Source organism: Peromyscus leucopus, chromosome 15 (assembly GCF_004664715.2).
Source record: "Peromyscus leucopus breed LL Stock chromosome 15, UCI_PerLeu_2.1, whole genome shotgun sequence".
Classification (NCBI taxonomy): Eukaryota; Metazoa; Chordata; class Mammalia; order Rodentia; family Cricetidae; genus Peromyscus; species Peromyscus leucopus.
This window is the reverse complement of record NC_051076.1, coordinates 20,311,212-20,335,136: the sequence shown is the minus strand read 5'-3', so window position 1 is coordinate 20,335,136 and position 23,925 is coordinate 20,311,212. Positions and strand designations below refer to the sequence as shown.

Here is a 23,925-nt window from a genome sequence, read left to right as displayed (position 1 = left end):
CAAAGCTGCAACAGTGAGAAGTCACTAGAACTTTGCTCTTCTTCAGTGCTGGGGGAGCCCAGGGCCACCTGCATGCCTGACAAGCTCCCTACTTCTAAGCCCACCCAGAGCCCTGCCTTGAAAATTTCTTTCCTTAGGTGCCTGAATCTTAAACAAAGATTGTCATTTCCAAAGATGTAACATGCACAGTCCTCGTGGTTTTGATTGACAGTGGAGCTTGAGGTAAAGAGTCTTTTAGGATGAGGTTGGCCTGCCTCATGGGCAGTGGTTCTCCAAGCATGTCTCTGTGGTCACATAATCCACAGGTGGGTGGGAAAAGGCTCCACCCAAGACCACCTGAATCAGAGACTGTGGGAGGGGACCCGGAAATCTTTCAACTCGGAGATGAAGCCTTAAGTGAGAAAACTTGACACCCCCCCCACCCTCCCCCTGTGTATATCTGTGAAAACAGGTCCCCGAAGCCTGTGCTTACTTAAGCAAAAATGTCTCTCTAGGGAGTTCAGGTCCTGAGGCAGTTGCCTTCCAAAAATTGACGGAGTAAAGAATATGTCTGCTGCCCTTTCATGGTGCAAGTCCAGTGGATCAGAGTCCAAGTGGAGAACATCCTATTGGTGCCCCTCAGTGGAGGAACCAGTGCCACTGTCCCCTCCGCTGGAGAAAAGATGCTTAGCAGCCTGCTTGCTAGCTGCCATCAATATATTCTGTTGCTATGGTTAGGGAAGAGCCACCTGCCTCCTGTGGGTTTGTTCATGACAAGCTTTCTCTTCTTCTGTGTTCTGAAGCAGATCTGTCTTAGGTTCCTTCCTTGAATCTAAATAGTTTGTCATACTTAGCTTTCCCAGGAGTATGAAGGAATATGGGTTGCTCATCAGCGTTTTTACAGATATTTATCTGTCTGGTGACTGATTTGTTATTCCCCCATACCATGTCACATGCAGCTGCTGCTGGCAACCAGACCCGCATCTCCACAGGATTCAACTCCACAACTGTGTGTCAGCTCCCCAGCCTTGCACGCATGCACTCCCGCATTGGCCGTCCTCACACTCGAATCCTGTGCTTTCAAAGCCTCAGTTGCTCACTCTCACTCTTGCCTGCACACCTGCCCAAACTGGAAGGAAGCCCCCATGACCTCGTTAGCATTGCTTTACAGAGGGAGGAATCATGACACCCGGGAGTGTGCACTATCACATAGAGAAAGGACCCGGCCTCTCCTCCAGGACACACTGCTTCACTGTCTCCCTGGCAGAGGTGGCTGGATACAGCCTCCATCTACATCTGCATCCCGCTCTTCGCTCTTCTGGGAAGCTGACTCTGTGTGGTGCAAAAGAACCTGCCAGGGAAGTGAGCACTCACAGGACGGCCATTGTGGCTACGAAGTTGCTTCTGACATTTCCCTCAAACCCTGTGTCCTAGGAAGGTTCTGGAATTCTCGAATGTAGGAGACAGCCTTCTGATCAGCTAGCTTTCGTTTGAGGTTTCCAAACCCCTCTGTTGCAGAGGGAAAGCTCCCTGGGCTCAGCCTTTCGGGTGGGGAGGATTGTCACTGTTGGAAGCGGGGTTGGAATTGAGTTCTGTGTTGCTGCTGTTAGCTTCAGTTCTTAGCACACACAGGAGGGGAGGGGAGCAGGCCATGATTCAGCAAACAGCACCTTTACTAGGCACTGTCTTGTCGCTAGCGGATCTTCCACACACAGAGTTAAAGGAAAGCCAGGAAGCATGGTTTCCATATTAGAACCTGCCATCTCCTGCTGCCAGCAAGAACTCCTCTTCCAAGGCAGAGGGTGGTGAGGGAATTACAGGGATCAGAAGCTGGCCCCCAGGGGAGATGACAGGAGAGTCCCATTGGCAAATGCTCCTGTCTTCCAGCTGGGGTTTCACTTAGCTCTTCTTACCAGCATCTCCTTCCCCTCCCCCTTCCAACAAGATGGCAGCTGTAAGTATGAGGCTTGCTGAGGCCAAGCTGAGGATTGGAGTTTCCTTAGTTCCGAGATGAAATCTAGAAAGTAGAGGAACCCTTAAACAGATGTGGTAGTGTCCCCTTCCCTCTTTATCATGTCCCTCTCCCTTGTGGCCCTGTCATGGGTGCTGTGCAGAGCCCTGTGACCAGTCTGTGCTTTAATGGACAGAACGTGTACACTTCTGAGTGTGAGGCCCTCCCGAGAGGCCCTGCGGGAGAAAGAATTGGGGTAACCTTGTCTAGTTACTCTTCCTTATTGTTGAAACTCTACACCTGTCAAGGAACAGGGATCTGGGACCCAGACATGGTGTGCTTTCTTTGTTCTCACCCCTTACTCTCCACCTCCTCTCTTTGTATGTCAGAGTAGACACGAGAATGTAGAGTTTGTTCAGTGGTCTAGTGAGTGTATGTCAGGCTTCAGTAGAAATGAAATTTATCTAGAACCCAAAGCTTTCGATGAGATGATTCCAGGTTCTGCCCTCTTGACCTCAAGGCTCCGTCTGATGTCTTTCCTCCTGAGATGGTTCCTGGTTCTTTTCTCCTGCCCCTGGATTATGCCTGAGAGCTCCAGGCTCCAGAGACAGAGCCTCTGAACACACATGCCCCTGGCCTTTTTAGGAAAGGCTCCCCAGTTCTTAGGGACCCCAGCCTCCCAGCAAGCCCCAGGACAGAAGCCTATTCTCTGCCACTAGGCTGGAGATGATGAACCAAGTGCGTTGTATGCTAAGTTACCTGTCCTTTGTCCCCAGGCAGCCTTTAGAAGCCAGGCTAATTTCCCCCTCCCACCGATCTAACAGCAAGTCCTGTGCAGCTATCATTAATTCATGTTACTATCAGGAACAAGATTGTCTCCCAGAAGTTACCCATGTAATAAAGCCTGGGAGCAAGTGTGGATATTGTTCTTCTAAGATGGATTCATAAAACAAATGGACTACAGACATACCTGCAAGGAAGATTTATACCAAATAATTATGTGATCGTGGGTGCTGACATTTTTATTTTAGATAAATAAGTTATTTATAATAGAATTGTTTGTCTAGGTCAAAGGCCAGAAGCAAAGAGATATTGAGATTCTTGGGACCCGGAAGAACCCAGCGGTGAGATACTAGAGACAGCAAAGCAAGTGTCCTGTAGCAAACCGAAGTTTCTCATTTATTACAGAGGGTTCCAAAAGGAAAAAATAACTTTCCTGTTGTCCTGCCTGTTGTTTTCCAAGCCAAACAGCAGCTCTCCAGGCTGTATCAGCCGACACAGTGCTTCTTAAGTCTTGCTTCTGCAGCAACAGATCTGCCACTCATCTCTTCAGTGGTAACATGAGCATGGGTGGGAAACGGGCCCTTTATTGGTAGTAAATGCCAAAAGGCCAAGCTGGGAACATCTGGAGGCATTCTAACTTTGAGAAGTGACCATTGTCGTCTCTCTCAAAAAGCTCCTTCAGTGCTGTTTTGTGAACATGTGGTAAGGTGTGTGTGTGTGTGTGTGTGTGTGTCTGTGTGTCTGTGTGTGTGTGTGTATGTGTGTGTATGTGTGTGTGTGTATGTGTGTGTATGTGTGTGTATGTGTGTGTGTATGTGTGTGTGTCTGTGTGTGTGTGTCTGTGTGTGTGTGTATGTGTGTGTGTGTGTGTATGTGTGTGTGTGTGTGTATGTGTGTGTGTGTGTGTGTGTGTGTGTGTGTGTGTGTGTGTTGCATTGGTAGGGATTAAACCCACTGTCTTTCACATCTAGGTAAGTGCTGTACAACTGAGCCACATCCCAAGCCCCACTTTTTCCTTTTCCTTTTGAGACAGGGTCTACTCACTAAGTTGTAGAGAAGAGCCATAAACTCACTCTATAGCCAATTAGACCTTGAATTTGAAATTCTCCTGCCTCAGCCTCCCCAGTAGCTGAGATTACAAAATTACACCACTGGGTATTTCTTATTTCTGGAAATGATCTCTTCTACTTAATGTTCAGAAAATCTCCAATCATTATCAGTCAATGTTTATTAAAAATTAGGTAAGGGACAGAGGAGGCTAGAGACTGGAAGTCCCAGGCTTACACTTGCTCCTATAAAAATTGGGTGGGCTCATGAAATCCTAACAATATGTTTTCCTAAACAAGAACTGTACAATGATAACAGGAGTGTGGATGGGGGAATCTCACAAGGCTTCTGATAAAGAGGTATAGGCAATTAATGGCTACTTAGGGAGAATCAGTCTTCTCCAGGAAGAAGCCCCCATAGATTATCCAGTCCTGAGTGGTCAGCCCTAAATTCATATACATATGGGCAACACTACACTAACTCAGCAGGCTGTATTACATATGCATGTATGTAGTGTGTGTGTGTGTGTGTGTGTGTGTGTGTGTGTGTGTGTGTGTAAAACAATACCATTAAAGAAGAGGTCATTAGGTTGAGGGGGACCCAGAGAGAGTTGGAGGGGAGAAAATGAGGAAGAAATGATGTAAATGTAGTACTCACATATGAAATTCTCAAAAATAATAAAAATAAACTTTAAATTAAATGTAAAAGTGCAAAAAAAGATAAACCGCCTCTGAGAACACCAATGTACTTAAGTATAATACTAAGCCATACAACATGTCATGGGATTCCTCAGTTTTCACTAAAATTCTGTATGCAAAAAAAAAAAAGTAGTGACCTTGGGCAAATGATTTAGAAGCTAACGACGTGGGCCTGCTGAACTACTAGAGAAGCCGGGTGAAGGGAGAAGGGATGAGCGTCTGCAGGGTTTCCAAGGCAATGGGCTCTTCCACCACATCACGGACGTCGCTCCACATGACAGTACCTGCGTGGTGAGGTCTTTGTTCCCAGGGTTTTGCACTATTAGTTGATTAATAACTATGCAAATCCTTAGGAAGGTGACATGGAGCAAGGGCTCAGAGCCCAAAGTATACAGAAGCCAATGGCTGTGGGACCAGGTTTTTGCAAAGAGTGAGAATTTCGGTGTGTGGTCATTCAACAAGGAATTCAATAAGGACTGCCAGCTCAGATCTGCCTCCCTATCTGTTGGTGACTCTGAGTTTCTACAGACAGAGAGGGAAGAGGCCACTTGTGATTGGCTGGCAAGAAGCAGCTCAGGAGTCTTTGCTCCTCTTACCTCCTCCCATTGTGTGCTCCGGGTGGTTATCACACTCTGCATAGGACATTTTGAGCTTCTGTTGTCGAAAGGCAAGGGCCTGGCTCCTTCTGCATGTGTCCATTCTAATGGCTGTGAGGCAGTAATAGCTAACGGTACCACGTGTGTACTCTGTAGTCATTGGCTCCATCGTAACCATAGTGTCCTGCTAGCTAGCATCCTTATTGTGAGCAGTTTATATACCAAGCACCAAAGAGGCTAGATCTCTTGTCCATAGACACACATCAGCAAATGATCTGGATCTCAAACCCTGAGCCCTTCTCCACAGCCTGTGCCCCAGGCATCTAGCTCTGCATCACGTAAATCACAGGGAGGAAACTGACAGAGTGAACATCCTTGACAGTGGAGCGAATCTTCCAGGGGAAACTCGACATCCCACAACCCACCTCCATCAGACCCGAAGATGCCTGTCTTAGGGGGTGTCAACACCGGCTCATCCATTTAAAATAAGTTTCCTGAACAGAATGAGGTGGGGCTTGGGGTGCCTTCTAAATAAGCTACTGTCAGAGTTCCAGTCCCTTCTGACAGACTGGCCCTTGAGATGTGTCTGTCTCCAGCCTCAGCTGCGTGGCCTGCTCTCTCCCGAGCCTACTAATTGGCGTGGGGGACTCTGTTCCCAAAGCTGCCGGCCATTAGCAGCACTGCGCAGGGAAGGGCTTTTCTTCCCCCTGCCCCCCCCCCCCCCGCCGCCGGCCCCCACCATGTTTCACAGTCTCTGGCTGGGCTTGCCTGGTGACAGATGCCTGCTGATGAAGAGCTTTACAGAATCTTCTAGGCCCCCGTCACTCCCCAAAGCACTTCTTTATTGAGTACATCTCATTAGCAGGCTCCATTTTCTGGTCTCTCACATGCTCCCTCACACTTAGCTTTATTGTGGCCCCACTTGCCACCTTCCCCAGCCTGGCTTTTAATAATGTAAATCTCCCCCTCTGATGACGTGACTGCTTGTTCCTTGCTGTCTGGCGCCACGCGAACTCACCTAATGCTACCTCTGAAGAGCCGAGTCCCCAGAGAAGGAACCCGCCAGCTCCTGACCAGGTCCTCAAGGGCTCTTCAGCTCTGCGGGCATCCTGGAAGAGAAGCAGGTCAAGGCCACCGCCAGGCAGTTGACTTTGAGCAAGTCACTGGAGTACCGGGAATCCCACCGTGGCACTCCGGGAGGATGGTGATCGCGGTGACGGTGGTAATTCTTTGGCAGGGCTGCTGTGGGGAGACACATGGAAAGCAGATAAGAACCTCCGCTCAACTGCAAGGTTTGTGGCTGTGAAGAAGTCACAGCCAGGGTGCTGACACCGAGCTGTCTTTGTCAACAAAAAACAGACCGTCCCACAGTGAGCCCGAGTGCTTCTCAGCTTCCACCTTCCAAACATGTCACAGGGACCTGGACTTTCTCCAGGTGGATAAACAGAGGCCCCGCTCTCTGGACCTTTTTAAAGGATGACAACTGCGTTTTCATGCAAAGAAATTTCAAAATCCAACGGGTTCTGTAACACACAACTGAACTGTGCTTCCAATCTCCGAGGTCTCTTTAGGTGTGGCTCTGCGATCTGTAGTGGTAACTATGCTGAGATGGAGCAATGCCTTTGTGAGGTATTGCTTACAATCTCTAACTCTAGGGAGCTGTCTCAGGTCTCTCCTGCATTTCCTAGTGCTGGAGTCATTAGAAACCTACAAGCCTTTCTAAGTCCAACAGGACCCTCCTGGTCTCTTCCATTCTCCTTTCAGTCTCATGAAGCCATAGAGATCTGCTTTCAGGGAAAGCCATTTCAGGGCCCGGAGAATGCTGGCTGCAAACACATGGGGACCAGAGTTCAGATCCCTGATACCTGTAGAAAAGCTGGGTGTGGACACACATGCCTGTAACCTAGGTGCTGTGATGGGGGATAGAGACAGGGGAATTGCTGGAGCCTCGTGGCTGCCAGGCTAGCTAAAAAATGACAACTGTGGGTTCAGTGAGAGACCTTGTCTCAAGAGCATGAAGTAGAGAGTGATTGAGAAGGACACCTGACATCCTCCTGTATTCTCTGTGTGGTCATAGCTATTCACAGAGAGAGAGAGAGAGAGAGGAGAGAGAGAGAGAGAGAGAGAGAGAGAGAGAGAGAGAGAGAGAGAGAGAGAGAGAGGAACAAATTTCATATCACTTTTAGAAATTTTATCAGGGAAGTATATAAACTTCCATCTTGTGTAAAACCTAACTTTAATTTACTTTAATCTTACTGCCTGTCCTCTATAAAACTAAGGAGACATCCTGAGTAAATAAGAGGAGAAAAGAAACTCATATTTGTGAAGTCCAGTGCCCCTTGTCAGGCTAGCAATGTAGTCTTACATTATGATAAAGAGAAGGGGGCTCTTTAAATAATGGTTGGGAAATTGCATCCTTAATCCCTTGCAGGGAGTTTTTAGAAATGGGCACTTCATCAAGGCCTTTCACCACGAATTTGTCAAGAATGCCACAGCATGGATGGCAGTGGAGGGTTGCTAGGCTTCTTGATCCAGCGGGGGCTGTGCGTGATGAGAAGAATACACTGGGAAGTGTGGCTGTTAGATCTCCCATCCCTCCAATGTCCTCAGAGTGTGAGAAAGGCGCTGAGACCAGACAGGGTGAGCACAGCCATCCCATTGCCTGATCAAGCCCGAGAAGAAGGAATCAAGCCTAAGAAATACTTCATTTGGCCTTTAGGTGCTCAGATCAAGCCTTATATGGATTACTCACCTTAAAAAAATGTTAAGTATACATACGTAGTTTTGACGGGAGGAAGGAGAGAAATCATTTTTAATTAATCACTTTGTATGTGCGTGCTTAACTTTGCTTTGTAATGTTTTCATGCGATGGAGGGAGTCTGGTACATGGGGGTAGCTGTAACAGAGGCTAAAAGTTGACTCAGGCCAGGTTGACTGGCCAGTGAGCACTAGAGTTCTCTAGATCTGCCACCCCACCCCATCCCCACCCCACACTAACACTGGAGTAATAGGAGAAAACCATCATGCCTGACTTTTTAAACATGGTGCTGGGGATTTGAACTCAGGTCCTTAGACTTGTACAATAAGTGATTTTATTCACTGAGCCATCGCCCCATACCCGTCTGGTGTGAATTTGATGTATACAGTCTCGTTTGCAGCAGTAGATCTGAAGGAAAGGAACCTATTGCCTCCCCTGCCCCCAATCTCTGAATTTCTACCTTCTTTTCTGAATACAGCCATCCCTCAGTACTTCTGGGTGACTGAGCCTGGCAACCCTGCATATTCTATAGTGCATGGATGCTCAAGTCCCATAAATAAAAATGACACGATATTTACATATAAGCTGTGCAATCCTCCTGAACATTGGTTATAATATATGGCACCGTGTACCTGCTGTGTAGATGGCTACTGTGTTATATGTGATACTGTAACATTTGGGAATTGATGATCAGGGAAGAAGTCTAGATGTTTAGGACACATGTGCTTTTTTCCTGGCTCTTCCCAGTCTGTGATGAGTTGAATACAGGTGGACACTGCAGGTGTGGGGAGCCGTCTGCACTGTTTGGCGCTGTGTGCTGCTTTAGAAGCAGTTTTTATGTCTTTGATCTCCACATCTGTCTATCAAGGGAGGTAGCACAGCAGGTCTACCTCAAGGATAAGGATGCCAAGGCCCACACACCATGTGTTGATGTTGATACCCAAGTGAGAACCCACTCCTGGTTTGCTCTGTGCCCATAAAGCCTGTACCTGTGAAAAATGAAAGGTGTCTGTGAAAAACAATGAACTCTTCTGTGATCCTCTAAGTTTTTCTCTTTACAGCTGGATCTTACCTAAAAACAGGAGGGACCCAGGAAAGGCCTCCCAATCTATCCCAAGGGCACCATGGCCCTGCTTTTCACCTGAGACCTCCTTTCTCTAGGCAGGGGCTAGCCCCCTCAGCTCAGCCTTCAACCCACACGTGAGGTCAAGGGCAGCATGATTAGTATTCCTGCTGCATGCCTCACAGGGAATCCTGGCTTCCCATCCCTGCCATTTGCTCCAGTGTGGAGAAAACTGGATGCTTGGTTGGAGTTAGTGACTGCCCAGCTCTGTGGTTTGATTGTGTTGTCTAAATGGATGAGTTCTTGGTGTGTACATGTGTGCTTGCATTTGTGTGTGTGTGTGTGTGTGTGTGTGTGTGTGTGTGTGTGTGTGTATGCATGTGCATGCATGTGCATGTGTGTTGAGGGCCTTGCTTATGTTAGGGAAGCGTTTGACCATTGAAATACCCAGCAACCTTTGCTTTTATAGCCTCATCTGGCAATCTTTCCTCTTTTCCTCACCATTCTTCCTGTGGTGGCTTTTTGAACAACTTCACTACAGTCTTAGCCATACAAGTCAGGCTGGCCTCAGATTTTCAGCATTCTCCTGCCTCTGCCCCTGAGTACTAGAATTGCCAGCATCTATCACCACACCTCACTAATGAGTCTATTCAGTTTGCCTGCTTCCTTTTGGGGAAGTTTCTCTACCTGACTCAGGACCTCACAGATGTGAAGTCTTAAGGAAAACCCCAGTCCTGCCCAGAACAAGACCAAAATGATTCTAAATAGCAATTGGAGTCGGTTGCTGCATCTATATCTATACCTTGACCAGTTTCTCCTGAGCTGAGCTGAGCTGATTCTTTCTTGTTTTGTTTTGTGTTTTGAGACAGAGTTTCTCTGTGTAGCTTTGGAGCCTGTCCTGGAACTCACTCTGTAGCCCAGGCTGGCCTCAAACTCACAGAGATCTGCTAGCCTCTGCCTCCCGAGTGCTGGGATTAAAGGCGTGCGCCACCACCGCCCGGCTCCTAAACTGATCCTTAACTGTATGTAAAGGAATCAGAATACGGAGGTATAAAGGACTGGAAAGATGCAGTGCTCATCTCGTGCTCTACGCCTTGACCCTGAGTAGGAAAACCATCTTCTTACCCAGCGCTGATTACAGCCAGGTGGCCGAGTGGTCCCTGGTTGTTCGCTTCTTGTCCCTGGAGGGCTCTCAGTATGGGTGTTCACGTAAGGAACTTCAGTGAGCTCCTTCCTACATGAAGTGAAGACAGAGTTCTTTGCCCCTGACCGCCTTGTCCAGTCTTTCTGATTGGTGAGGAACCCTTTGAACTGCCAGCCTGCCCAAAGCCCTCCTGAGTGTTAGAGCTGAACCCAGGCCTCCAAGCCAGCAGCTTCTAGGGAGAGAAACAGACCACGGAGGCTCACTGGGTCTGCGACGTGACGACTAGGGACCAACAATCGCGTCTGCTGACTGTGACCATGTGTAACAGCGGTGGCAAGGGATGGCAGGGCCCACCCTCCCCTCAGCCTCCAAGGGATGGCAGGGCCCACCCTCCCCTCAGCCTCCAATAAGGCGGGTGGCAGCCGGCTGTCACCTCCTCATTGATGGAGGGTATGTGCAGCTTGGGAGAGTGATGTGAAGCCCCCGCTCAATGAGTGTCTCGCAATCCCTTTCTCTCCGGCCTCAGGATACCATCCGCCTGAAAGCGCTGAAAAGATTAATGAGCAAGACACAAAGACCATGGCTGCCCCGAGCAACAGCTGTCTCGCACCAACCACTGAGTAATTAGACAAATGAGGCGAAGTGGCTCCCAATAGGAGAGGGCTTCGGTCCGCACTGACGGGCTCCCCTCTCTGGGTGTCTGCCCCTCCTTGCCTCCTCTCAGACTGCCCCTTCAGCTAGCCGATGCCATTGTCCCAGGTCCACTCCCGGAAGCGACTGTGGCCTTGACCCCCGAGAGCTGAGCTAGTCTCGGAATGTGTGGGGCAGCTCCGACTCTCCAGGAGGAGCAGGGCGGAGGGCAGGGTCGAAGACGTTGCCAAGAACCTAGCAGTGTTTGCAGCAAAAGCAAGGGCTCCTGGCAAGACGTCCGAGGAACTTTCTTGATCCTAAGTGGTGTCTCTTAAGCTCTTTAATTACAGAGGATTAAGCAGGAAGTGGAGTGTAGGACTAAAGGAATAATGGCAAAAGGGAGGCCAAGCAGAAAAACCCAATTTCCTTCCTAGAAGGGGAAAATCCTCCATTTATTTAAATGAACTGCAGAGAAAAGGATGAAGTGTGGCCTTTTCCCCAGCTCGGAGTTCAGTGGGATTTTAAAGAACTGTGTCTCTCCTTAGCTAGACATAAGGCTGGGTCTTTAGCTCATCTGCAGAAAAGGGGCCGTGTGTTTCATTAAGATGCAGGCATATGCTTCCCGTTCAAATGGCTGGCTGAGCCAGTGCCTGCCTCCCTCTTCTCCACGTGGGCTTCTGCCTCGCCTAGCTCACATTTCACATTCAGCACCACCCGTTACCTAGAAATGGCATGCAAAATTGCAAAATAGAAAAGCAGTGGGCCATGAGGCTTCATCAGTTCTGCCCAGAGTCACAGCAGCATCCTTGACTTGTGTGGTTCAGAGCTGGATGGGGAGAGTCACTCACAGGAAGCCTGGGGGGCCCAGCCACCTATCGGAAGTAGCTGTGTGGATGCCTGCTTGTAGCGTGCCGCGGTGTAACTGGGACAAACCTATTCGTGAGTCGAGTCAAAATCAGGCTAGAGAGAGTGATGGGGAACAAGGACATGCCCCAGTGGCAGATGGATAGTCCTAGTGGCTATTGTCCAGGACACAGTGGCTGTGGGACTTGAAAGAGCTGTCCTGGTAGGATCCTAGTCACATCTTGTACTTACTAACTATCCATATTTATAGTATCTGTCCTGGGGTCCTTTTTGTGTGATGTGGTACCCAGAAACCAGGTCAAGACATTATGTAGTTTTATCATCAGCATTGTCTTTGGAAAATAATAGTCTGCCAAGGCCCAGAGGAAGGCAGGGAAAGGGAGCAAGCTGTGGGGTGAGTAGGAATTGAGTCCTCTGTGCACTCAATGAGGACAGTGACGCTCTAAGAAGCTAGACTATGGGGGGTAGACGCCAGAAGAGAAAACATGGGGCCCTAGAGGTAAGTCTGGCCCAGCCTTACCACCCACAGCTACAGCAACATGGGCCAAAGGGTGTCCATAGCAGTGTTAACTGTCAACTTGACTCAGCCTAGAATCACCCAAATAAAGAGTCTCGATTGAGTATCTCTATCAGGTTGGTCTGTGGGTACGTCTGTGAGGGATTGTCTTATTATTAATTGATGCAGAAGGGCCTAGCCCGCCATGGGTGGTACCATGCCTAGGCAGGTTGTCCTGGGGTTACAGACGCAAGCTAGCTAAGCAGGAGCCAACAGTGATTCAGAGAAGAGAGTCAGCAGTGTTCTTCCAAGGTTCTGGCTTCAGTTTCCTGCCTTTGCGTCCCTCAATGATGGACTGTGACCAGGAAGTGTAAACCAAATAAACCCCTCCCCCCCCAAGTTGCTTTTAGGCAGAATGTTTATTACAGCAACAGGATGGAGCTATAATGTAATTGTATGATACCCATTTCCTCCGCTGGAAAATCTAGACAAGTGTGTCCATGCTCTGGGTCACCAGGGGGACTAAATAAGATCATGTAGATGATGGCACAGGCCTGGTATAATACAGCCCCTCACCTCCAAATGGTAATAAGTATTTATGGTCTCACATAGGAGAATCATAGTTTTAATCCCGGGAGGCCAGCCATGTCCTTTCATCACGACCCCGGCCTCCATTCCACACTGGAGTATAGGGGTTATAAAGCGAATTGCAGGCAAGGTATGGCACCAGACCTCTGACAAGCCTGGTATCCTTGGAATGATTCACCGCTGAGCTTTGTACAATGAGGTTTAGTCCCCAGGCCTCAGCTAACAGGGCTGAGATGGGCAAGAGGATGACCTCACTCCACTGTGCACAAAATGTACTGTCCTCTGAACATTCCTGTATGTTTAAAATGTTTTATTAAGACATGTATGACCAGGGGCTTGGGAGATGGTTGGAACAGTCAAGAACTTGCCGTGAAAGCATGAGTACCAGAGTTTGAGTCCCCAGCACCCAGGTAAATTTTAGGTGGGCATGGAAGCCCACTGTCACCCCAGCATATGAGAGGCAGAGATAGGGGATTCCTGGAGAAGTAGTCTGGCTTCACCAGCCTAATCGCCGAGCTCAGTAGTCAAATGGTAGACCCTTCATCAATATATATGGTGGAGCTTGATCAAAGAAGACTCAACATCAACCTTTGGCCATGCACATAGGTACACATATGCTTGGACTTACATATATGGAAACCCACATGTGTGCACAGCACACACATACACACACACACACACACACACACACACACACACACACACACGGAAAAAATATAACCATGCCTTGCCCCAAAGCATGATGAGAGTTTCCTCAGTTCAAACAACTAGTTGGATAGTTGTACAAGATTTGAAAAATAATCCTCTCAGGCATTCACAGTTTTCCACATTATATTACTGAAATCTCTTGTGTCTGCAGTTATCTGCCCTGCCCTATGCATTGTGTGTCCTTCACGCCTAGCACAGTGCTCAGCATATAGTAGATACTCAAAGAAAGTGTCCATCACATGCTGGACTGAGTAAACAGCATAGTAAAAAAAATAAATAAATTACAGAACAGAGCTAAATCCGTCTCCCAGGACTGTAGCCTCCAGATTGCTGCTAGCCTTCAGCTTGATTTCTGCCCACCTTAAGGCTACAAAGCAGGTGGTCCGTTTCCATGACTGCCACTGTCCTCATCAATGGGGAGGAGCTGAACTGGTCATAAGCACTAGAGATGCTTATCTTCTGTGACTCTGAAGGTGGATTAGTGTGTACTGCCTTCTGATTTCTACGGACACACACTCTCATCCCCCTAAATGAAGCTTCTCCGTGCTCATGTAATGGGATCCCAAATAACACGTTGCAAACCAATCTTTTATCACACTTGCCTCTTGGAACGCATTTCAAATGCTGGCCATTAAAAACAGGCCGTTTCACGGGGCTTTAATGATGGCACTAATAACTGTGGATTTTTGTCTCCCAGAGCCCTGATGAGCCGAGCTAGGGAGTAAATTATGAAGCTAACTTTTATGTGCATGGTTTATTGATCTTTGAGCTTCAAGGGAACTGCACCAACCCCTATAGCCTGACAGTCCATATTAGCTTTTCATCTATGTAATTGGGCCACCAGAGTACAGTTAATTTTTAATTTATATTAATAGGAAGACAAAGAACACAGTGTGCCTTCTCTGCCTTAAAGTAATGGACATATCAAAATATTCTACCTGGTAATTATAAATAAACCATCCTTCCCCTGACCCGGTGAGGATTAGCTTGCTGATTCACTGTGTATTTCACCATCATGCATCATGAGAAGGTTCACTGCTGCCACAAATATTTATACCACTGAGTGCAGAAGACCACTCCATTATTAAGCCAGCCCTCTAATCCAGGCTGTTGCCATCTTTGGTTTTGAACAGGTGAAAGTCATGCTTCGTATCTGTTCCACATCCGCTCGAGATACCTCAGAGTCCAGTTCTTTCCTGAAGGTGGATCCACGGAAGAAGCAGATCACCTTGTATGACCCCCTGACCTGTGGGGTCAAAATGCCTTCCAGAAAAGAAGCAGCCAGGTTCCTCCGAAGATGTTCGCCTTTGATGCGGTTTTCCCACAAGATGCCTCTCAGGTGGGTAAAAGCCACCGGGCTCAGACGGTGTTGATTAATGGAGTGTGAACTGGGAGGGTGTCTTCTGGGATACTCTGATGGACAAGTTCCTCCATCCATATCACTATGTTTGGAAGTCATTCTGAGCTTCCCAGAATACCCCAGTTCTTCTGAGTTACTGGTATGGGGCTTTCCTTGGGCAGAGTACGTGTGCTGGGATTTCAACAAGTTATATCTTTGGAGGGCTGAAGAGATGGCTCAGTTGGTAAAGTGTTTCCCACACAAGCATGAGGGTCTGGGTTCGGATCCCCAGCATCCATCCGACAAGTCACGTCGCCTGGGTTGGATGGCCATGCAACGAAGGAACATGTTTCAGGAAACTGCATTCTAGTCAGACAGTGTCTCACACCCCTGGGGAGTGGGAAGCAGCACTATTGTCCCAGTGAGGAGATGGAGGGCTCCGAAGGGAAACTGAGGTTGGTGTGTATCCTACAGCCAGGATCAGTGGAGGAATGTGGAATTGGGGAGCTTGTGAGAGCAGTCAGATGTTGCTGCATGGCCAAGTCTTGGGTTCACTCCTCAGTACCAAAAATCAGTGAACATATTCATAGGTGAGTAAACCATGTTATAGACAGATGGTGTCCTCTTTTGCCTGCATAAGCATCAGGGGTCTATGCCTTTCTGAGAAACTTCAAGTACTTCCTGAGATTTATACAAAACTCTTCATAGTGTGATCGTTCAGGCTACCCCCGAGCTGAGGATCACAGGTCCAGTAGTTTCCATTTGCAGCCAGTTAATCTGTGTTATATATGATTGAAGGGGATACCGGTGTTTACACTCCTGTCTTCCACCAACAGGCAGAAGTACATGTAGGTGCCACCCATCGGGAAGCTGAACACTGGTTCTCCAGTTTTATCATTGGAAGATACGGGTCTTTGTGATTAAGTTTTGCAGCTTCTCTGTTCGTTTCAATTTTTATGTTGTACCACCCAATGGGTTCAGTAATTTAAACCTGACACCAGGGCTAATGAATGGCCTACAAATAATTTAATTAACAGGGGTAAAACTTTTCAAAAGCTATCTGGGGGAGTTGTAAGGATTCCAAAGCACACCCTAAATTAAACCTGGACTATTAATGAGTTTTAGATTTATTCCAGGAAAAAAGAGAGAGGTGTTTTTATTGCTAGTTTTTGTTTACATTTCTCACTTGGTTCCCAGGCTCAAGATGCTCAAAGCCACACTTTCACAGCCTTCCGAATGTTCCGGTTCCCTCAGGTGTCTAGTAGTATAAATTTCTCTGTAATTTTGTGGTTTCCAAGGACTTTCATGTGTGTTAAGCCATGGACTTTCCCTTGAATTCTTTTGGGTAGAAAGGGGGCGGTTTTAATTCTTTTCATACCACACGTGAGGAAACTGAGGCACCGCAAGTTAGCCGCATCACCTTAGTTGCCGTCCTTAGCAGACATCCTCCCCGGACTCCACTACCTCCTCAGTCCCTGCTCAGTACAGCAGGTCCCCGACCTGTCGCTATTTTATCCACTGTTTTCCAGCAGTGTGTCAGTGGGCAAGTCCCTTGGCCCTCTGGGTCTCGGGGTCCTAACATGCCAAATATATGTATGTGCCTCATGAGGCTGTTCCGGCAGCAGGTGCTCCATGGTCGCTGTCTGCCTTTGTTACTACATCATCCTGGTTGTTAACCTGACACCACTGGTTAGAGCCAGCTCAGCCCCACAGACTCAGCACCCCGTAAGCCTCGAGGCACGAAACGGGTAAGCGTGCCAAGTAGCTTTGTCTGGGCCGCCTGCTCTTGCATCTGGATTGTCTCACACTGTCCAGCAGGCTAGCCCAGGCTGTGGACATGGCAGTGTCCAGGGCCTAGATACCCTGGCTGAGAATGGAGGCACTATTGTTTCCACTGTATTCTACTGGCCCAGGTTCAGGGGCCACTCTCAGGTCCCTGCCTGTGTATCGGCTGTCACTGTGGTGATCCCAGGCCTCTGTGACCTCTTTCTTCCTCTTTCTAAGAACATCATCTCCTTGGCACTGAGTAAAAGACTGGTCCTGTTCCTTCTTGCCATTAGGAGCTGTCCTTGTTACCCTCCAGCAGTCTTGGGAGTGGTACAAACTTCTGATGGATCTGGCTTAGGGGTAGATGGGAAGGACTGAGACCCGCAGGTGATCAAGGCCTTGGGCGGAGCTGACTCTGTCATAGCTGTGTGCTCAGGGAGGCTTTCTGCTTCTCGGGGCCTGCAGGGAAGGACAGTGGGGAGTTTCTCTCGGTCGCTGTCATCCCTTAACAATCCATCATAGACAAATCTCTCATCATCCTCTTCTCTATGAACAGCCAGGCAGAAGCCCTGCAAGGGAGTGTGTGGACCACCCCACACCCTATGAAGCTATTCTTGTACTAATGACTCCAATGTCAGTTTGTTCCACACATAACCCAAATTCTCCTTGGTGACTGAAGCCTCTTCAAGATTATTATGTGTGGCCAAGGGGGTTGGCAGTCTCCCAACCCCCACCCCCTTTCATACTCAAAGGCAGGCTCCCAGGCAGCAGCTTTGGACATGGCAGTCCCTGCTCTTGCGGAGACAACCCTGGCCGATTCCAGAGAGCTTCTACGGCCTCAGTCTTGGCTTTAATGCAGTACTGGCTCTGATTGCCTCAGTCCTGGGAGTTTTATAAGGTCCCATGGTCCTCATTTAGCATCATCCCTCCATCCCCTTGGCTGAGGGGGGGACCCCTGAAGAGCTGCTGAGGCGACCACCCCTGAACAATGGACAGTTGTTGGGAGTGCGGTTTTTCAATTTCAGTTTGGGAGAGAAAAAAATTGATTTCCAGATACTTAGCTTCCTTGTGCAGCTGCACCGTGGAGCTGAATAACTACATTCATGGCCCAGGCTGCCGCTTTTCAGGTTCCCACTGGGAGGCACATTGCTCTGATGGCTGCGAAGTCCCAGCATTTGACGGCTCTCAGGGCCTCTGTGGGCTCCGACGCCAGCCCCAAGACAGAAGTGAAGGCCAGGCAGCGCGACATGGAAAATAATTCGGTCCTCCCGCTGCTGCTGCGAAAGTCTCAGATGCTAACTGGAGATTTTTCCGAATCTCTGAGGTGGTCCGCAAACCTGACCGCATGCATACCTTTAGTTTGCGGCATGCACCGTCAGCGAGCGTTGATGGAGAGGGGCAAAGAAGGATCGAGAGCCTGGTCTCTGTGTAAAGATCGTAGCAATCACAAAAACTGAAGATGAGGCACACTCAGCCAAAGAATGCCCCCAAATAACACACTGGCGTGTGGCAGCTGATGCTGTTTACAGTGAGTTGTATGGATAGGAAAGGAGATTTTCAAAAGCGGACGTGAGCGAAGAAAGCAAGGATGGAGAGAAAGCAGATGTTTGCCTGGAAGTTCTCGATTCTGTTAGAACTAAGATGTTCCTCGGGGTGTCTGTGCTGAAATAGAAATCACGTTTTCCCCTCTAGTATGATTAGCTGATTTTGGAAATTTGGGGTGTGTGTGTGTGTGTGTGTGTGTGTGTGTGTGTGTGTGTGTGCGCGCACGCTCAAGCACGCGCACGTGCAGAGGGCCAATAGAGAGTTGAGTGCCTTGCCCAGGAGGCTGAAATTAGTAACGATAGGTGACAGAGGGGAACGGGGTCTAGAACCCCTCCCATTTTACCACTGAAGCCTGTACCTACTTTATAAGGCTGGAGAGTGCCATCCGTTAGTGGAGCTTTATAGCCAGCGTGTTTCACACACAGGCTAGCAAAGAGTGGAAGGTCCCTAAGGTTTCTGAGTTCCCTCAGAACCCCGTGGCAGAGGCTGGAGCATCTGGGAATGCGGTGACATTGGAACTCTAAGCCCGGGGAAGGCAGACTCACGTCTGTGTCATCGAGGTGCCTCACGGTGCTACGTGACTCAGTTACCACCTGTGCCTGCCCCTTCTTGTGTCTTCCAGGCTGAAGTATGTGCCGGAACGGTGGCCGAGGTAATCCAGTCTGTGGTGAACGGGGCAGACGGCTGTGTGTTCTGTTTTGGCCATGCCAAGCTGGGTGAGTGGAAACGTGACCTCTGGTGCTGCTCATGTTTCCTGTCACCTCATCCCTCTTCCAGAATTGGTTCTAGAGTCCTCGGTGAAAGGAAGGGCCAAGTTCCCTTTTGGTGCCACACTGAATAATAAACACTAACCACGCCTGACTTTGAAACAAGTGTCCTAAGTGTTCACCTCCTCACGTAGGGCAGCGTCAAGTCCAAGAGGGGGAAGCATGGGGTAGCAAAAGTGTTCCTACTTGGTCTAGGTCATAGTCAATCCCAGAAGGCGAGCAGGGAAGGTGCACCTGTCTTGAACAGGGCATGTCTGGGGAGCAGATTTAGGTGGGTGGAGCTAATAGAGGAATCTCCAAGCAGAACCCCACGTGGGAGAAGCAAAGCTGTCCTTGCCTCCAATGTCCAGCTCAGTGAGGTGTCCTCCCTGTCTGAGCACATGGGAAAGGCACCACCAGCTAGCCCTGCATAGGATTGGCTTCAATCCCCCCTACACTCTCTTCCCTGTCCCAATCTATGGTCATCTGTTCACTCCCAGGCCTTGTCTGACATGCAGAATGAGTTAGCAACTTGGGAAGCTCAAACAAGTACTCCTCGGCAGAAGGGTTCATCCTAGAGGCCTTGCAGAGGGCACAGAGGCCCACACCCCCTACGATCAGAGAGCCTGTTACCCCCCACCCCCACCCCTGCTCCTTTCTTCGCTTCCTGATCACAGATCAAAGCAGGGGTCCTGATTTTAATGGAATTCGCTCGCACTATAAAAAAAAAATACACAGCATTTAACTTGAGAAAGGATATAAAGCACGGGTGTGTGGATTTAATCTGTGGGGTGGCTATAAAAAGGATTGGAATGGCGATGGAAAGCCCCAGCTTCCTACTTCGTGTAGACCAATGCGGAGGCAGAGAGCCTGTGATGATTCAGGTCCTCCGCCAGGCTCCTAGTGATTTCATCTTGTTGTTTGTTTGGCCTCTCAAATGTTCCTATAGCTGTTTCATCACCCGTACAAGGAAAGGTTGGCTGTTTTTCTGGTCTCTCGCCTCCTTCCCAGTCTCCCACACCTTCCTTCTGTGTCCTCAGCATCTGTGTTTTAAGGCTATAAAGAGGGATGTCTGGCCTCTCCAACCGTGTTTCTTTCTTCCCGGGCTCCCACAGGGAAATCCTACACCATGATTGGAAGGGATGATTCCATGCAGAACCTGGGCATCATTCCGTGCGCCATTTCTTGGCTGTTCAAGCTGATCAATGAGCGCAAGGAAAAGACCGGGGCCCGATTCTCAGTCCGGATCTCAGCTGTCGAGGTGTGGGGGAAAGAGGAGAACCTTCGAGACCTGCTGTCTGAGGTGGCCACGGGCAGCCTACAGGATGGACAGTCGCCAGGCGTGTACCTCTGTGAGGACCCCATCTGTGGCACACAGGTGACTGCTTTGGGAGCTTGGCTTAGGCAGGGGCGATTCATCTCTCCTTCAGAGGATGGGGCATCTCAGCCCTGGAGTCCCTTACCAGGGAAACTGGGAAAGGCTTATGAGTGTTTACTTTAAAGTGGACTGGAACTTTATGGCCTGCAGCTGTGGGGCCATCTGCTCGCCCAACCTAAATATTTGTACCTTGAATCTAATTGACAATGAGCAGGGGCTGCAATTGTCGTAGCGTGTGGGGGAATTCGAATCCACTTTCTTGACACCTTTCGAGAAAGAGGGGGGAACACACTCTTCCTTTTGTTTAACAACAAACTGAAATATTTACTGCTCTGCACAAATAGCTGTAACCATCGCTGGAGCTGTTTATGGCTCTATAAACCCTGTTTCTGGCACAGCTTTACAACCGGATTAGCAGTGCTGTGGGAAAAAGCTAATAACCGATTTCTAATTAGAACCGTGATATAATTGCTGGAACCATGGAAGCCAAGAGAAGCTCTTGCTTGCCTTTTCAGGAAGTTAGGCCTGTTATGAGGGCCTCTTCTTTTTGCTGTTTTACATGGGGATGACTTGAGGGATCCCCTGGTTCATATCCAGAAAGTCAGTTCTGCCGGTCTCCTACAGTAGGCTTCCCAAATGCCTCCTATTTCAGAAAGGTGTCTCTTTGATGAGTACCCACCTCCTACCAGCTGGATCATTTCTATGGGTGAGGATGTCCCAGAGCCAGTATTATATCCATTTCTCCAAACCTGGCCCTGCTCAGCCTCTGCTAGGGGTACTCAGAACCTTCCAGTTTCCTTTAGAAATCTCCGTAGTGCTCACCAGAGTTGCCTGGAGGACTTGAAACTGATCGCTGGGCTCCTCCTCAACAGTGTCTGATTCCCTCTGAGGTAAAGCTCATCGCCTCCTCCCCTCAATGTGCATTTCTGACAAGTTCCCATAGGATCCCGGGAACTGTTACTCTGAAGCATAACACATGTTCAGATGCTGTTGCAAGGCTCCGTGATGGAAACAGGAGCACCCTGGCCACCATGCTGGCTGCAAGCTTGGCAGGGCACTCAAACATGTGTTAACTTAGATTCGTTTGGGAGTCTACTAACAAAGGTTCTCTTAAGTAAAGGTCTGTTTAGCGGAAGGTAAATAGGATGAAGAAAGTAATGGCCTCTTGAAACTCTTCTTTTAAATGTTTGTAATGCTTTCGTTTAAGTCGGCTAGTCAGTTCAAAAGTACCCATTCGATAAAATCCCTTCGAAGTTCAAGGATTTGAAAGATGGTCTTAGCTTGCAAATCCTGCCTGCACCAAATATTGCTTCTCACAGCTTGAAATTATAGGTATGGTTAAAGTCGGAGTAGAAAATTGTCATAATTTGTACCAACCCAAAGACATGTTGCAAATCAGTTCCTGAAAAAAAAATCAAAGCTAAATCAGGCATGCACCTGTCACGCCGACATTCAGATCGCTGTGGAGAGAAGATGGAGAGCGTGAGGGGAACAAGAACCTGTCTCAACTAACCCAAAAAGCAGATTTCTACCACAAAAGGGAGTCCTGGGATTCAGACCCGGGGTTCTCACAAGATTTAGACACAGTGCCCACTACGTCACTTCTAATCACTCGTGAGTTTGCCTTGAGCATGAATTCAGGCGCCGAAACAAAAACTGATAGATGTCTCTTAAATACAGATGGGACCTTCAAATTACTTAGGTGTTTCTACATGCCTTCTATACATTGTTCTGTTGCTAGGATAAAATACCCTAACAAAAGCAACTTGGCAGAGAAAGTCTTTATTAGGACTCTCAGTTGAAGGGAGCAGGCCATCACCAAGGCAGCAGGAACCTGAGGCAGCTGGTCAGCTCACATTCACAATCAGGAAGCAAGAGCGAATAAGTGCATGCTGCCTCTGAGCTCCGTTTCTTCACTTACACAACAACCTAGGATCCCAGCCAGGGAAGGGTGCCACCCTCAATGCGTGGGTCTTCCCACCCCAATGATGTGATAACCCCAACAGTCATGCCCAGAGGCCCAACTCCCAAGTGATTCTTGAGTCTGTCAAGTTGACAATTATCACTAACTAGCATAATGTACTTCTTGTTCATGACTATGCCGGTAAATGTGACCTAAAATTAGCTTTTGTTAAATAACTGAGAAATCGGAAATGAACACTAGACAAGGCTCTTCCTTGTCAGATGTAAAATCGCATTTCACAGCACCTGTCTCCGATCTTTAAGGTCAAGACCTAGTCACATCTCTCAGGTTAGTGATGAATGGCTTAGGATGTCAGTTCACAAAGATAGGCATGTGCTACCACTACCCCACCCCCACCCCCACACCATAGAGCCACTTGCTAGCTGTAAAATAACTAAAAACAAGTTACATCCAATAAATGTGGTCAATACTAATTTTCAGAAGCCAATCAACCACCTGAGTTGCCTCCACAGTTAAAGCACTGGCCACAAAAACATGAGGATTAGCATTCAGACCCCCAGAACGCATGTAAAGGCTGGGGAGGGGGGAGGTGACAGTCTGCCTGTATGTCCAGCCTCTAAATGGTTCTCCACCTTCCTAATGCTGCAACCTTTTAATACAGTTCCTCATGTTGTGGTGACCCCCAACCATAAAATTATTTCATTGCTACTTCATAACTGCAATGTTTCCTACTGTTATAAATCATAATGTAAATATCTGTGTTTTCCAATGGTCTTAAATGACCCCTGTGAAAGGGTTGTTTGACCCAGAGGGGTCAAGACCCACAGGTTGAGGACCACTGCTTTAAAGTGAGACAGGATTTACAAAGTAGGCTGGCCCAGAGACTATTTATATCTAGAATTCTGAGATCAATTGAGATTTTCTGCCACAGTGAACAACCAAGGATAATGCCCAGTGTCCACCTCAGGCTTCTACAAGCATAAAAATGTGCCCACACCCATGCAAACATGCCTTTCTACACATGTGTACCACACATACATGAAAGGGAAAAAAGAAAAAAAAATGACTATGCTGAGAATAGCCCATGTGTGTAGGACCTGGTTTCAGAAGGACTTCTGGCCTCACCACTTGGACTGAGCTTCCCCAGGCAGGAGGGAAGCCTGAAGGTCTCAGCTCTTTTTTCTGTCCTCCAGCTGCAGAACCAGAGTGAGCTGCGGGCCCCCACCGCAGAGAAGGCTGCCTTCTTCCTGGATGCTGCCATTGCCTCACGGCGAAGCAACCAGCAGGATTGTGATGAGGATGACCACCGTAACTCCCACATGCTCTTCACCCTGCACATCTACCAGTACCGGATGGAGAAGAGCGGGAAGGGCGGAAGTAAGTCCATCTTAGCTGGCTCCGTCATGGCTCTGGCCAGCTAGCACCCCTCACCAAAGGCAGCAGCACCCTTCCTTAGCAGAGGGGATGGCACCCGCTTGCAGCTCAGTGGTCTGGAATCCAAGATAACTGAGGATTCTAGGCTTGAGTTCACTTTTGAGTTGTACAGAGACAAAAGGTTAGCTTTGGCAATAATAATTTACAAATGGCATTGCCTTAGATGTGTAAAAGAATGAATTAAAAAAGAAAAATAGCTGTTGAATACTTTCTTTCTGTTCACAAGTCCTATAGGGCTCACCACCTTTTTAAATCATGGTTCTCTAGAATAACAGAACATATATATACACACACCACACACACACACACACACACACACACACATATGGAGAGAGAGAGAGAGAGAGAGAGAGAGAGAGAGAGAGAGAGAGAGAGAGAAGGGACTTATAGAATGACTTACAGGCTGTGGTCCAGCTAATCCAATAATGGCTGCCTCTGAAGGAAGGACCAAGAATCCAGTAGTTCTCAGTCCATGAGGCTGGATGTC

At 48.4% G+C, this 23,925-nt stretch overlaps 1 protein-coding gene across 1 annotated transcript in view; it reads left to right on the top strand.

The window, feature by feature from the left end:
• Nucleotides 1-23,925, top strand: part of Kif26b (kinesin family member 26B) — a 422,280-nt gene that overhangs the window by 340,373 nt on the left and 57,982 nt on the right. Inside the window, 5 exon segments of the mRNA XM_028865492.2 lie at nt 14,439-14,553; nt 14,556-14,644; nt 18,579-18,672; nt 19,818-20,080; nt 23,198-23,381. Of these exon segments, the coding sequence (XP_028721325.1) occupies nt 14,439-14,553; nt 14,556-14,644; nt 18,579-18,672; nt 19,818-20,080; nt 23,198-23,381 (745 nt within the window).